At 42.2% G+C, this 16,991-nt stretch overlaps 1 protein-coding gene across 4 annotated transcripts in view; it reads right to left on the bottom strand.

The window, feature by feature from the left end:
* LOC133542353 (rho-associated protein kinase 2-like) overlaps positions 1-16,991 on the bottom strand; it is a 164,359-nt gene that overhangs the window by 117,133 nt on the left and 30,235 nt on the right. For all 4 annotated transcript variants that reach the window (XR_009804135.1, XM_061886406.1, XM_061886407.1 and 1 more), the window contains exons 2-3: positions 16,802-16,883; positions 7,015-7,115 (exon numbers count right to left, since the gene is read on the bottom strand). Coding sequence is in view for 3 of the 4 variants with exons in the window: in XM_061886406.1 (XP_061742390.1) it covers positions 7,015-7,115; positions 16,802-16,883 (183 nt within the window). In the remaining variant the exon portion in view is untranslated. The remainder of the gene's footprint in view (positions 1-7,014; positions 7,116-16,801; positions 16,884-16,991) is intronic.

Below are 16,991 nucleotides of genomic sequence, written 5' to 3'. Positions count from 1 at the left end.
CACAGACCGACCGACCAACCTACAGACAGACCGACAGATCAACAGATAGACCGATAGATAAATGGAGACACAGACCGACAGACCGACAGACCGACCGACTGACAGACAGATCAACAGATAGACCGATAGACAGATGGAGACACAGACCGACAGACCGACAGACCGACCAACAGACAGACAGACAGACCGACAAACAGATCGACAGATAGACCGATAGAGCGATAGATAGATAGAGACACCGACAGACCAACAGACCGACAGAACGACCGACCGACCGCCGACTGACAGACAGACAGACAGACAGACAGACAGACAGACAGACCGACAGACCAACAGACAGATCGACAGATAGACCGATAGAGCGGTAGATAGATAGAGACACAGACCGACCGACCAACCGACAGACAGACAGACCGACAGACAGACCGACAGATCAACAGATAGACCGATAGATAAATGGAGACACAGACCGACAGACCGACCGACCGATCAACAGATAGACCGATAGATAGATGGAGACACAGACCGACAGACCGACAGAACGACAGACCGACAGACCGACCGACCGACAGACAGACCGACCGACCGACCGACCAACAGACAGACAGACCGACCGACAAACAGATCGACAGACAGACAGACCGACAAACAGATCGACAGACAGACAGATCGACCGACAGATCGACAGATAGACCGATAGAGCGGTAAATAGAGAGAGACACAGACCGACCGACCGACAGACAGACAGACACACAGACACACAGACAGACCGACAGATCGAGCGATAGATAGAGACACAGACGGACAGACCGACAGATACTGTAGATAGCACTTTATTGATTCCTTCAGGAGAGTTCCCTCAGGAAAATAAGAATTTCAGCATCAGTGTACAGAGTTGAGAAATAATTTAAAATAATTTAATAAGTAAATAATGGGGGTGTAAATGGAAACAAAATCTAAAAATATTACAATAACAATACCAATAAAAAGCAACAATGAGAATAAAAATACAACAGTAAAATAAGAACATAACAATAGAAACTATGAAGTAGTGACCATGTTATGAAAAAGTATTGCACTGTTACTGTTTTGCATCCCCCGTCATCCTAGTACCCCCACTCCCCCCCCGCCCCCCCCCCCCCCGCGCCCCAGAGAGGAGTTGTACAGTCTAATGGCGTGTGGGACAAAGGAGTTTTTGAGTCTATTAGTCCTGCACTTGGGATGAAGCAGTCTAGAACTGAACAGGCTCCTCTGGCTACTGATAACACTATGCAGAGGGTGACTGGCATCATCCAGGATGCTCACTGGTTTTTCCACAGTCCTCTTCTCTGCCACCGTCACCAGTGAGTCCAGTTTTATACCCATCGTAGAACCGGCCCACTTGATCAGTTACTCCAGTCTGGAGCTGTCCTATTTCGATGTACGCTTTTTTGGCTCCACGGTAAGTCTTTGCTGTCATCCAGCATTCTGCTTTCGTTGACTTTGCTGCCAGTTTAGTTTTAGTTTCATTCTGCACAGCCTTCCCTAAGCTTCAATGCCTTTTCTTAGGGGCACTCTCCTTTTGTTTATTTTTGGTTTAATCGTTAGATATCTTTTTACCTGCACCCTGCCTCCCGCTGCGGTCTGCATATTGTGATGACGACAAACCATCATCGTCTCACACGACGTGTTTCCGACATCTACAAAGCTACCTGCTGCCACCTACTGATATGGAAGAGTATTACACGGTTACTCCGCCCAGCTCTAGACGGCACTGACACTCAAGAACGGCACCTTATTTGCAGACTAGAATTACTGGTTTGCAAACAATATTTTTAACCGAAATAGGTGGAATTAAATAATCTCCCACAGCCAACCAGACTGTATCTCACAACATACAGTGGTTGAAAAACACTGCTCTAATAAGTCCATTAAAGGCCTACTGAAAGCCACTACTACCGACCACGCAGTCTGATAGTTTATATATCAATGATGAAATATTAACATTGCAACACATGCCAATACGGCCTTTTTAGTTTACTAAATTGCAATTTTAAATTTCCCGCGAGTTTCTTGTTGAAAACGTCGCGGAATGATGACGCGTGTTTGTGACGTTATTGGTTGGAGGGGACATATAAGCCAGCACCACTCACGGCTAAAAGTCGTCTCGTTTCATCGCGCAATTACACAGTATTTTTTACATCTGTGTTGCTTAATCTTTTGCAATTTGTTCAATTAATAATGGAGACGTCAAAGAAGAAAGATGTAGGTGGGAAGCTTCAGCCTTTAGGCACACAAACACACGGTGTTTCCTTGTTTAAAATTCCCGGAGGTGAAGCTTTACTATGGATCAGAGCGGTCAAGCGAACATGGATCCTGACTACATGTCGACCAGCAGGTTTCGGTGAGAAAATTGTGGTAAGAAGTCGCCTCTTACCGGATATCAGCGGAGCTTGCGCCGTCCATGCAGCTGCTGTGACTTCCCTCAGAGACTGGCGTCAACACACTCGTGGACACACTCCTCCGACTATCAGGTACTTATAAACTCACTAAAACACTAGCAACACAATAGAAAGATAAGGGATTTCCCAGAATTATCCTGGTAAATGTGTCTAAAAACATCTGAATCGCTCCCAATGCAATCACCTTTTTTTTTTCTTTTTTTTTTTCTAGTCCTTCACTATCAATATCCTCGCATAATTACACAGTATTCTGGACATCCGTGTTGCTGAATCTTTTGCGGTTCTTTCAATTAATAATGGAGACGTCAAAGAAGAAAGATGTAGGTGGGAAGCGGTGGGAAGCGGTGTATTGCGGCTGCCTTTAGCAACACAAACACAGCCGGTGTTTCCTTGTTTACGTTCCCGAAGGTGAAGCTTTACTATGGAACGGAGCGGTCAAGCGAACATGTCAACCGGCAGGTTTCTATGACAAAATTGTAGTAATAGGTCGGCTCTTACCGTACACATGAGCGGAGCTTACGTCGTTCCTGCTTAGCATTAGCGCCGGCTCAGGATTAACGCCGGGTCAAACTCGTTTCGCAAAATATTATTTTTATTAGCGCATGTCTAGAATTTCCGCCGGGTCAAAAACACGAAAAACTAACAGAAATGAAGTGACAGATTGTCACAGGAAACAAGAGTGCTCCATGAATAAAACAGGAAATACAACAAAATAAAAGCACTGAACAGGAAGTAAATTCTCGTCCAGGGGTCGGGAACCTTTTTGGCTGAGAGAGCCAAGAAGCCAAGTATTTTACAATGTATTTCCCTAAGAGCCATATAACACTGAACACAACTAAAAACGTGCATTTTTAAGTAAGACCAACATTTCTAGAGTATAATAGGCCTCTAATTCTTTGTAATTACATTGTTATTCTGAAGCTAACTGTGGAGAGGGCGTGGCCTGGGGGCCCGCAGCAAAGCAGGGTGTTGCCAGGACCGGCCTCGAAATCAGCGACAGGTGCATAGATGGCCCACCTGGGCCTTGTTATCTAATCACCTGTCGCTCTGTTATAAGCAGCAGCCAGGAGGAGAGACGGAGAGACGGGGTTGGGGCTGGAGCCAGAACGTGAGTGAGGACGAAAGAGAAAAAGACAATTGCTGGAAAGCAACTGAGAGACTTATTGAAAAATAAAACAATATTGTAACCCTGAAACAGGTAACTTGGTGGTCTGAAGAACCCACACTAACCAATAATGACTTTTTACCATTAACGCAACTTCTTGAACATAAAAAAGCATGAGAATGTTTTATATTTTAAACGTTATTTTTAACACTGTGATTACAAGTGAAATTATTAATTACTTATCGTGTTAAGCGATGTCAGCTCAGATTTATCTGAGAGCCAGACGCAGTCATCAAAAGAGCCACATCTGGCTCGCGAGCCATAGGTTCCCTACCCCTGTTCTAGTCCATCACTCTAAATTTCCTCATCCACAAATCTTTCATCCTCGCTCAAATTAATGGGGAAATTGTCGCTTTCTCGGTCCAAATAGCTCTTGCTGCTGGAAGCTCACATTATAAACAATGAAGTGACAGATTGTCACATAACTAAAACAAACTAAAAATATCAATACTTCAGTAGTATTGGCCACAAGAAGAGAAGCAAACTGTTCAGTATCGTGGTCACTGACAGGCAGCATTACTATATTGGATAAAAAGAATGTGACGAAAGGGTGTTATTTCATTACTAGAGGGCTCTCATAATGTAGAACACTGTACAGTATTTAGATCAGACCTGGGCCAATTAAAGCCCGTTAAGCTTTTCAATCTGGCCCGCCGGACATTCCTCAATAATTGTTTTAGATCTTTAAGATGGAAAGAGTAGCTGCCATTGTGATGTTCAGTGATGTTTTCTAACGACTATACTAAGTATTTCTATGGTTGAAATATGCGCTTTTGCACGATATACCAGTTACTATGGTCATCTAATTAGTTACTATGGTCATCTAATTAGTTACTATGGTGATCTAATTAGTTACTATGGTCATCTAATTAGTTACTATGGTGATCTAATTAGTTACTATGGTCATCTAATTAGTTACTATGGTGATCTAATTAGTTACTATGGTCATCTAATTAGTTACTGTGGTCATCTAATTAGTTACTATGGTCATCTAATTAGTTACTATGGTCATCCAATTAGTTACTATGGTCATCTAATTAGTTACTATGGTCATCTAATTAGTTACTATAGTCATCTAATTAGTTACTATGGTCATCTAATTAGTTACTATGGTCATCCAATTAGTTACTATGGTCATCTAATTAGTTACTATGGTCATCTAATTAGTTACTATAGTCATCTAATTAGTTACTATGGTCATCCAATTAGTTACTATGGTCATCCAATTAGTTACTATGGTCATCCAATTAGTTACTATGGTCATCCAATTAGTTACTATGGTCCTCTAATTAGTTACTATGGTCATCTAATTAGTTACTATAGTCATCTAATTAGTTACTATGGTCCTCTAATTAGTTACTATGGTCATCCAATTAGCTACTATGGTCATCTAATTAGTTACTATGGTCATCTAATTAGTTACTATGGTCATCTAATTAGTTACTATAGTCATCTAATTAGTTACTATGGTCATCTAATTAGTTACTGTGGTCATCTAATTAGTTACTATGGTCATCAAATTAGTTACTATGGTCATCTAATTAGTTACTATGGTCATCTAATTAATTACTATGGTCATCAAATTAGTTACTATGGTCATCAAATTAGTTACTATGGTCATCAAATTAGTTACTATGGTCATCAAATTAGTTACTATGGTCATCTAATTAGTTACTATGGTCATCTAATTAGTTACTATGGTCATCAAATTAGTTACTATGGTCATCTAATTAGTTACTATGGTCATCTAATGAGTTACTATGGTCATCTAATGAGTTACTATGGTCATCTAATGAGTTACTATGGTCATCTAATTAGTTACTATGGTCATCTAATTAGTTACTATGGTCATCTAATTAGTTACTATGGTCATCTAATTAGTTACTATGGTCATCAAATTAGTTACTATGGTCATCTAATTAGTTACTATGGTCATCTAATTAGTTACTATGGTCATCAAATCAGTTACTATGGTCATCTAATTAGTTACTATGGTCATCTAATTAGTTACTATGGTCATCAAATTAGTTACTATGGTCATCAAATTAGTTACTATGGTCATCTAATTAGTTACTATGGTCATCTAATTAGTTACTATGGTCATCTAATTAGTTACTATGGTCATCAAATTAGTTACTATGGTCATCTCTCTCTCTCTCTCTGGCGAAAGGTATAGGTATAGCTCGGTTGGTAGAGAGGCCGTGCCAGCAACTTGGGGGTTGCAGGTTCGATTCCCACTTCCGCCATCCTAGTCACTGCCGTTGTGTCCTTGGGCAAGACACTTTACCAAGCAGCTCCCAGTGCCACCCACACTGGTTTAAATGTAACTTAGATATTGGGTTCCACTATGTAAAGCGCTTTGAGTCACTAGAGAAAAGCGCTATATAAAATATAATTCACTATAATTCACTTCAAACAACCCGGTATTACAAGAAAACGTGGAGTTTTTGTACCACTGTTTTTTTGTTTTGTTTTTTTACATACCTAACAAGACTTTATGAATGTTGTTTGAAGAAAAAAAAAAAAAAAACAAAAAAAAAAAAAACACACACACATAGGCAGAGGGCACTTTTTAAGATGAGGCAAAAAAGGGCAGGGGCTCAAGCACCCATAGGGCCCTATGTGTGCACGTGCCAGGTGGCCGTATAAACAACTTTGACACTGTTACAAATATGCGCCACATTGTGAACCCACACCAAACAAGAATGACAAACACATTTCGGGAAAACACCCGCACCGTAACACAACATAAACACAACAGAACAAATACCCAGAAGCCATTGCAGCACCAACTCTTCCTACCCCACCCACAACCCAGCCTCTCCCCAACTCAACCTCCTCATGCTCTCTCCGGTAGAGCATGTCCCAAAATCCAAGCTGCTGTTTTGAGGCATGTTAAAAAAAAAAAATGCAATAATAAATATGGCAGTGCCATGTTAGCATTTTTTTTGCAGAATTTGAGTTGATTTATTTTGGAAAACCTTGTTACATTGTTTAATGCATCACAACAAAATTAGGCAGAATAATGTGTTCATTCCACGACTGGATATATCAGTATCGGTTGATATCGGAATCGGACAATATCGGATTTCGGCAAAAAAAGCCATTATCGGACATCTCTAATTGTGAGGTTTTGTATTAGTGTTCCTATGAAGCAGATATACTGGCCCCCGGACACATTGTTTTCTCTAAAATTGGCCCCCCTGCGTCAAAAATATTTGCCCAGGCCTGATTTAGATGGCTGGTAAACAGATTATTAATGCTTTAGTTCTGAATAGATTTGATTCATAATTAATGATTACGGAAGTCAATCGACAGCGGCAAATAAGGGATTACTGTATTTCATTCACCCAAAAAGGGACAAGCAGTAGTAAATGGATGGATGTGTTTCATTCATCAAGATCTCACCAGCTGCACTTCTCCATAAGCTCCTCTTCCGATCAGCTTCACCTTTTCGAAGTCTTCCAACTTGACCTGCAGCTCGCGCAGTTGGCTCACTGCCTTTTCATCTGCGGGGAGAGAAGTGCGCGTTACCATGGCGATACACCTTTCAATCATGGTGGTTAAAAGAAGAGGATCAGCTGTTCAGATCTGGGCTTGCATTGCACTAATGCAGTGTTTTTCAACCTTTTTTTTTTTTGCCGAGGCACATTTTTTGCGTTGAAAAAAATCCAGAAGCACAACACCAGCAGAGATTATTAAAAAACGGAACTCAGTTGACGGTAAAAAGTCGTTGTCAAAGTTGTTGGATATGACTTTAAAGCATAAGCAAGCATGCATTACTATAGCTCTTGTCTCAAAGTAGGTGTACTGTCACCACCTGTCACATCACACCCTGACTTATTTGGACTTTTTAGCTGTTTTCCTGTGTGTAGTCTTTTACTTCTTGTCTTGCGCTCCGATTTTAGTGGCTTTTTCTCTTTTTCTGGTGTTTTCCTGTAGCAGTTTCATGTCTACCCTTGAGCAGTCAAGAATATTTCAGTTGTTTTTATCCTTCTTTGTGGGGACATTGTCGATTGTCATGTCATGTTCGGATGTACTTTGTGGACGCCGTCTTTGCTCCACAGTAAGTCTTTGCTGTCGTCCAGCATTCTGTTTTCCGCACTATAAGGCGCACTGGATTATAAGGCGCACCTTCAATGAATGGTGTATTTTAAAACTTTGTTCATATATTACAAGGCGCATTGAATAGACCAGGGGTCACCGACCTTTTTGAAACCAAGAGCTACTTCTTTGGTAGTGATTACTTTGAAAGGCTACCAGTTTGATACACACTTAAATAAATTGCCAGAAATAGCCAATTTGCTCAATTTACCTTTAGTAAATAAATCCATATATATAAAAAAAATGGGTATTTCTGTCTGTCATTCGGTCGTACATTTTTTTTTTCCTTTTACGGAAGGTTTTTTGTAGAGAATAAATGATGAAAAAATACTTAATTGAACGGTTTAAAAGAAGAGAAAACACAAAAAAAATGATAATACAAATTTTAAACATAGTTTATCTTCAATTTCGACTCTTTAAAATTCAAAATTCGACCGAAAAAAATGAATAGAAAAACTAGGTAATTCGAATCTTTTTGAAAACATTTTAAAAATAATTTAAATAACATTATTAGTGATTTTTCCTGATTGAGATTAATTTTAGAATTTTTAAATAGGTTAAAATCCAATCTGCACTTTGTTAGAATATATAACAAATCGGACCAAGCTATATTTCTAACAAAGACACATCATTATTTCTTTTCGATTTTCCAGAAGAAAAATTTGAAAAGAAATTCAAAAGACTTTCAAATAAGATTTAAATTTGATTCCTTTAAATAGACTTTAAATAGCCTTTAAATAGACTCCCTTTTTAGACCAGTTGATCTGCCGTTTCTTTTCTTTTTCTTCTATGTCCCACTCTCCCTTGTGGAGGGGGTCCGGTCCGATCCGGTGGCCATGTACTGCTCGCCTGTGTATCGGCTGGGAACATCTCTGCGCTGCTGATCCGCCTCCGCTTGGGATGGTTTCCTGCTGGTTCCGCTGTGAACGGGACTCTCGCTGCTGTCTTGGATCCGCTTTGGACTGGACTCTCGCGACTGTGTTGGATCCATTGTGGATTGAATTTTCACAGAATCATGTTAGACCCGCTCGACATCCATTGCTTTCCTCCTCTCCAAGGTTCTCATAGTCATCATTGTCACCGACGTCCCACTGGGTGTGAGTTTTCCTTGCCCTTATGTGGGCCTACCGAGGATGTCGTAGTGGTTTCTGCAGCCCTTTGAGACACTAGTGATTTAGGGCTATATAAGTAAACATTGATTGATTGATTGATTGATTGATTGATTCTACAGATTTTCTAGATTTGCCAGAATAATTTTTTTGAATTTTAATAAGATTGAAGAAATATTTCAGAAATATTCTTCGTCGAAAAAACAGAAGCTAAAGTGAAGAATTAAATTAAAATGTATTTATTATTCTTTACAATAATAAATAAAATAAAAATACTTGGACATTGATTTAAATTGTCAGGAAAGAAGAGGAAGGAATTCAAAAGGTAAAAAGGTATATGTGTTTAAAAATCCTAAAATCATTTTTAAGGTTGTATTTTTTCTCTAAAATTGTCTTTCTGAAAGTTGTAAGAAGCAAAGTAAAAAAACTAAATAAATGTATTTAAACAAGTGAAAACCAAGTCTTTAAAATAGTTTCTTGGATTTTCAAATTCTATTTGAGTTTTGTCTCTCTTAGAATGAAAAATGTCGAGACCAGCTTGCTAGTAAATAAATACAATTTAAAAAATAGAGGCAGCTCACTGGTAAGTGCTGCTATTTGAGCTATTTTTAGAACAGGCCAACGGGCGACTCATCTGGTCCTTACGGGCGACCTGGGGGCCGCGGGCACCGTGTTGGTGACCCCTGGAATAGACGCTACAGTAGAGGCTGGGGTTACGTTATGCATCCATTAGATGGAGCTGCGCTAAAGGGAATGTCAACAAAACAGTCAGACTTTATTAATAGATTACAAACCAGCGTTCTGACAACTCCGTTCACTCCCACAATGAATCAACAGCTGTTTTAATATTCTCCCCGAGGTAAAGTCAGTGACGTTGTATTTCCTTTATCTTTTAAAGGCCTACTGAAACCCACTACTACCCACCATGCAGTCTGATAGTTTATATATCAATGATGAAATATTAACATTGCAACACATGCCGATACGGCCTTTTTAGTTTACTAAATTACAATTTTAAATTTCGCGCCAAAAAACGTCTCGGTATGATGACGCCTGCGTGGGACGTCACGGATTGTAGAGGACATTTTGTGCTGTTTTCATCGCAAAATTCCAAAGTATTCCGGACATCTGTGTTGGTTAATCTTTTGCAATTTGTTCAATGAACAATGGAGACATCAAAGAAGAAAGCTGTAGGTGGGAAGCGGTGTATTGCGGCCGGCTATAGCAACACAAACACAGCCGGTGTTTCAGTGTTTACATTCCCAAAAGACGGTAAAGCTTTACTATGGAACAGAGCGGTCAAGCAAACACAGTTGGATTGGACCACACACACACACACACACACACACACACACACACACACACACACACAAAGTACAGTGTATTATGCAGCAATCATTTCGAAAGATCGTGTTTCAAAGAGGGTCCCTTGCGAAGGGCAGGGATGGGCATCGCCACCACCCGTCGACTGGTGCTGAAGAAAGGTGCGGGGCCGACCTTCAGGTTGTACAGGTACTGTACGACCATATAATCTCACTAAAACACTAGTAACACAATAAGCAGACAAGGGATTTTCCAGAATTATCCTGGTAAATTTGTCTAATAACATCTGAATAGCTCCCACTGTATAGTCTTTTTTTTTTCTAGTCCTTCACTCTCACTTTCCTCATCCAGAAATCTTTCATCCTCACTCGAATTAATGGGGAAATCCTCGCTTTCTCGGTCCGAATCGCTCTCGCTGCTGGTTGCCATGATTGTAAACAATGTTCAGATGTGAGGAGCTCCACAACCCGGGACGTCAGGCGCACATCGTCTGCTACTTCCGGTACAGGCAAGGCTTTTTTATTAGCGACCAAAAGTTGTGAACTTTATCGTGGATGTTCTCTACTAAATCCTTTCAGCAAAAATTTGGCAATATGGCGAAATGATCAAGTATGACACATAGAATGGACCTGCTATCCCCGTTTGAATAAGAAAATTTCATTTCAGTAGGCTTTTAACTTTAACCTAGGGGTAAGTTGATGGCTACACTAAATGGGCCCTGTGTTGGCCCTGTGATGAGATGGCAGCTTGTCCAAGGTGTACCCCACCTTCCGCCCAAATGCAGCTGAGATAGGCTCCAGCACCCCCCGCGACTCCGAAATGGACAAGCGTTTGAAAATGGATGAATGGACAATAAACCCGCAACCGGTATAGATCGGTTGGTAGTGCGGCCGTGCCAGCAACTAGAGAGTTCCAGGTTCGATCCCCGCTTCTGCCATCCTAGTCACTGCCGTTGTGTCCTTGGGCAAGAGACTTTACCCACCTGCTCCCAGTGCCACCCACACTGCTTTAAATGTAAAATTTAGATATTGGGTTTCACTATGTAAAGCGCTTTGAGTCACTAGAGAAAAAGCACTATATAAAAGAAAGACGACAGTCGAGCTTTACTATGGAACAGAGATGTCAAGCAAACACGGTTGGATTGGACCACACACACAAAGTACAGTGTATTATGCAGCGATCATTTCGAAAAATAAAAAACATTTTACCATTCTGTATTCTGAAGGCGATCTATGTCGTGTGCTACTCCAGCAGCGTCCTCCTGACCGTCACCGTCAGCGTTGGGTTCAAAGCGGTATCGCTCTATCCCTTGTCGCGGTTGGGCCTGCCCGACTGGTCCTGCCACCCCCACGGCTGCCACGGCGCCTCTCACAGCATCTCCCCTATCTGAATCGCTCCTATCCTTTTTTTTTTTTCCTAGTCCTGCACTCTCGCTTTTCTCATCCAGGAATCTTTCATCCTCGCTCAAATTAATGGGGAAATAGTCGCTTCCTCGGTCCGTATCGCTCTCGCTGATGATTGTAAACAATGTTCAGATGTGAGGAGCCCTACAACCTGTGATGTCACGCGGACATCGTCTGCTACTTCGGGTGCAGGCAAGGCTTTTTTATTAGCTACCAAAAGTTGCGAACTTTATCGTGGATGTTCTCTACTAAATCCTTTCAACAAAAATATGGCAATATGGCGAAATGATCAAGTATGACACATAGAATGGACCTGCTATCCCCGTTTGAGTAAGAAAATCGCATTTCAGTAGGCCTTTAAGTTATTGCTATATTGTTATTGCTTTGCACTATTTCCGGTGTTACTATATTGTGATTGCACTAACGTTTGATTTACCGTAACAGTATCAGACTGTTTTTTACGTGTTTATTGAATTGAGGTAAAGTTCCCCTCCACTATGTGACATAAAAGTTGCACTACATGTTATACCTTGCTGTTGTTAACGTTGCTCAAACGTTAATGTCACACGACACAACACACAAAATAAACATGTAAAGCTCACTTTATTAAGTTATTCCTCATCCACAAATCCCTCGAATTCTTCTTCTTCAGTGTCCGAATTAAACAGTTGGGCAAATACGGCTCAGTCTCGTCGAAGTGGTCATTAATCGAGACAGTGTCGCTGCTGTTGTCTAGCAGTTCAGTGACAATTCCTCCCTTCTTGAAAGCTCGGACTACAGTTGAGACGGATATATCAGCCCAGGCATTTACGATCCTGCGTCGTAAGCGTGTCTCTTATTAGGAGCCATTTTGGGGTCTTTACATAAACATCCATCCATCCATCCATCATCTTCCGCTTATCCGAGGTCGGGTCGCGGGGGCAACAGCCTAAGCAGGGAAACCCAGACTTCCCTCTCCCCAGCCACTTCGTCTAGCTCTTCCCGGGGGATCCCGAGGCGTTCCCAGGCCAGTCGGGAGACATAGTCTTCCCAACGTGTCCTGGGTCTTCCCCGTGGCCTCCTACCGGTTGGACGTGCCCTAAACACATCCCTAGGGAGGCGTTCGGGTGGCATCCTGACCAGATGCCCGAACCCCCTCATCTGGCTCCTCTCGATGTGGAGGAGCAGCGGCTTTACTTTGAGTTCCTCCCGGATGGCAGAGCTTCTCACCCTATCTCTAAGGGAGAGCCCCGCCACACGGCGGAGGAAACTCATTTCGGCCGCTTGTACCCGTGATCTTATCCTTTCGGTCATGACCCAAAGCTCATGACAATAGGTGAGAATGGGAACGTAGATCGACCGGTAAATTGAGAGCTTTGCCTTCCGGCTCAGCTCCTTCTTCACCACAACGGATCGGTACAACGTCCGCATTACTGAAGACGCCGCACCGATCCGCCTGTCGATCTCACGATCCACTCTTCCCCCACTCGTGAACAAGACTCCTAGGTATTTGAACTCCTCCACTTGGGGCAGGGTCTCCTCCCCAACCCGGAGATGGCATTCCACCCTTTTCCGGGCGAGAACCATGGACTCGGACTTGGAGGTGCTGATTCTCATTCCGGTCGCTTCACACTCGGCTGCGAACCGATCCAGCGAGAGCTGAAGATCCCGGTCAGATGAAGCCATCAGGACCACATCATCTGCAAAAAGCAGAGACCTAATCCCGCGGTCACCAAACCGGAACCCCTCAACGCCTTGACTGCGCCTAGAAATTCTGTCCATAAAAGTCATGAACAGAATCGGTGACAAAGGATAAACACACAAATGGAAATAAATAATAAATAAATAAATGGGTTGTACTTATATAGCGCTTTTCTACCTTCAAGGTACTCAAAGCGCTTTGACACTACTTCCACATTTACCCATTCACACACAAATTCACACACTGATGGAGGGAGCTGCCATGCAAGGCGCCAACCAGCACCCATCAGGAGCAAGGGTGAAGTGTCTTGCTCAGGACACAACGGACGTGACGAGGTTGGTACCAGGTGGGATTTGAACCAGGGACCCTCGGGTTGCGCACGGCCACTGTCCCGGCATACACCGCGCGCTTCTTCTTCTACGGGGAAATTGAAGTCGACGGCTGCTTACCGTAGTTGTGAGACCTGTTGCGGCTTAATATTGCTCCACATACAGTGGGGCAAAAAAGTATTTAGTCAGCCCCCGATTGTGCAAGTTCTCCCACTTCAAATGATGACTGAGGTCTGTAATTTTCATCATAGGTACACTTCAACTGTGAGAGACAGAATGTGAAAGAAAAAAAATCTAGGAATTTTAAAGAATTTATTTGTAAATTATGGTGGAAAATAAGTCAACCATTCAAAGCGCTCACTGGTGGAAGGAGGTTTTGGCTCAAAATCTCACTCATTCTTTCCTTAACACGGATCAATCGTCCTGTCCCCTTAGCAGAAAAACAGCCCCAAAGCATGATGTTTCCACCCCCATGCTTCACAGTAGGTGTGGTGTTCTTGGGATGCAACTCAGTATTCTTCTTCCTCCAAACACGACGAATAGTTCTATTTTGGTTTCATCTGACCACATGACATTCTCCCAATCCTCTGCTGTATCATCCATGTATCCATTTTGGTATAAACTCAAATCGTGGTGTTTGGAGGAAGAAGAATACTGAGTTGCATCCCAAGAACACCATACCTACTGTGAAGCATGGGGGTGGAAACATCATGCTTTGGGGCTGTTTTTCCGCTAAGGGGACAGGACGATTGATCCGTGTTAAGGAAAGAATGAATGGGGCCATGTATTGTGAGATTTTGAGCCAAAACCTTCCATCAGTGAGAGCTTTGAATGGTTTACCAAATACTTATTTTCCACCATCATTTACAAATAAATTCTTTAAAATTCCTAGATTTTTGTTCACATTCTATTTAATAATACATTTGACAACCAAACAATTAAACAAGGTGACTCGGTAAAAAATCTGGGTATTATCTTCGACCCAACTCTCTCCTTTGAGTCACACATTAAAAGCGTTACTAAAACGGCCTTCTTTCATCTCCGTAATATCGCAAAAATTCGCTCCATTCTGTCTACTAAAGACGCTGAGATCATTATCCATGCGTTTGTTACGCCTCGTCTCGATTACTGTAACGTATTATTTTCGGGTCTCCCCATGTCTAGCATTAAAAGATTACAGTTGGTACAAAATGCGGCTGCTAGACTTTTGACAAGAACAAGAAAGTTTGATAGATAGATAGATAGATAGATAGATAGATAGATAGATAGATAGATAGATAGATAGATAGATAGATAGATAGATAGATAGATAGATAGATAGATAGATAGATAGATAGATAGATAGATAGATAGATAGATAGATAGATAGATAGATAGATAGATAGATAGATAGATAGATAGATAGATAGTACTTTATTTATTCCGTCAGGAGATTTCCAGGAGAGATCATATTACGCCTGTACTGGCTCACCTGCACTGGCTTCCTGTGCACTTAAGATGTGACTTTAAGGTTTTACTACTTACGTATAAAATACTACACGGTCTAGCTCCATCCTATCTTGCCGATTGTATTGTACCGTATGTCCCGGCAAGAAATCTGCGTTCAAAAGACTCCGGCTTATTAGTGATTCCTAGAGCCCAAAAAAAGTCTGCGGGCTATAGAGCGTTTTCCGTTCGGGCTCCAGTACTCTGGAATGCCCTCCCGGTAACAGTTAGAGACGCTACCTCAGTAGAAGCATTTAAGTCTCACCTTAAAACTCATCTGTATACTCTAGCCTTTAAATAGACCTCCTTTTTAGACCAGTTGATCTGCCGCTTCTTTTCTTTCTCCTATGTCCCCCCCCCTCCCTTGTGGAGGGGGTCCGGTCCGATGACCATGGATGAAGTACTGGCTGTCCAGAGTCGAGACCCAGGATGGACCGCTCGTCGGGACCCAGGATGGACCGCTCGCCTGTATCGGTTGGGGACATCTCTACGCTGCTGATCCGCCTCCGCTTGAGATGGTCTCCTGTGGACGGGACTCTCGCTGCTGTCTTGGATCCGCTTGAACTGAACTCTCGCGGCTGTGTTGGAGCCACTATGGATTGAACTTTCACAGCATCATGTTAGACCCACATCTGAGGTCCTCTCCAAGGTTTCTCATAGTCAGCATTGTCACTAGCGTCCCACTGGATGTGAATTCTCCCTGCCCACTGGGTGTGAGTTTTCCTTGCCCTTTTGTGGGTTCTTCCGAGGATGTTGTAGTCGTAATGATTTGTGAAGTCCTTTGAGACATTTGTGATTTGGGGCTATATAAATAAAAATTGATTGATTGATTGATTGATTGATTTAGTCTTGCCATCGTGCTGTTTAAGTTCATAGTTAAATTGTCTTTCATGCCATTGAGCAAGTGTTTTTGTTTTCCCTGTTTTGTATATATTATATAAATAAATAACTATGTACTCACGTCCACGCCTCGCTCGTGTTGATCCTCATCTGCATCGAAGAAACAATCCATGTCCGAGCCAAGTTGTGACAATTTTAAGTATTTAGTCGGTGTCCGACTAAATACTTTTTCGCCCCACTGTATAAGGCGCACCGTCAGCTTTTGAGAAAATTGCAGGTTTTTAGGTGCGCCTTATAGTGCGGCAAATACGGTACTTTGTAGCCAGTTCGGTTTTAGTCTCGTTCTGCATAGCCTTCCCTCGGCTGCAATGCCTTTTCTTAGAGGCACTCACCTTTGGTGACAACTTTTTACCTGCACCCTGCCTCCCGCTGTTTCCGACATCTACAAAGAAAATAGCTACCGGCTGCCACCTACTGATATGGAAGAGTATTACACGGTTACTCTGCCCAACTCTAGACATCACCGACACATCATTTGCAGACTATGATTATCCATCCATCCATCCATTTTCTACCGCTTATTCCCTTTTGGGGTGGCGGGGGGCGCTGGCGCCTATCTCAGCTACAATCGGTCGGAAGGCGGGGTACACCCTGGACAAGTCGCCACCTCATCGCAGGGCCAACACAGATAGACAGACAACATTCACACTCACATTCACACACTAGGGCCAATTTAGTGTTGCCGATTACTGGTTTGCAAAAAATATAGGTGAAATTAGATCGTCTCCCATGGCACACCAGACTGTATTTTGCGGCACAGTGGTTGAAAAACGCTGCACTAATAAAAGCAACTTTGAAAGATGAGTGAAGTACACACGTCTTGTAACAATCGCATGTTCTCATCAACAAAGCAGCTCTTACATCGGCCCAAAAAGGTTTCAATGTTCTTGTTCTTCCGTAGAGCAGGATAGTTGAGGTCGTGGGCCAAAGCATTTATGGAATCCTGTGCGGAAAACAGAAAAAAAAAAACAGTTAACATGAAGAAAAGACGACACTAAACATGGGGAAGGCAAAGAACATTTTTATATACAATAAGGTAGTGGTTCTCAAA

This window comes from Nerophis ophidion, linkage group LG24 (assembly GCF_033978795.1).
Source record: "Nerophis ophidion isolate RoL-2023_Sa linkage group LG24, RoL_Noph_v1.0, whole genome shotgun sequence".
Lineage (NCBI taxonomy): Eukaryota > Metazoa > Chordata > Actinopteri > Syngnathiformes > Syngnathidae > Nerophis > Nerophis ophidion.
Note: the sequence above shows the minus strand (reverse complement) of the source record. Positions and strands in the feature narration are given on the sequence as shown.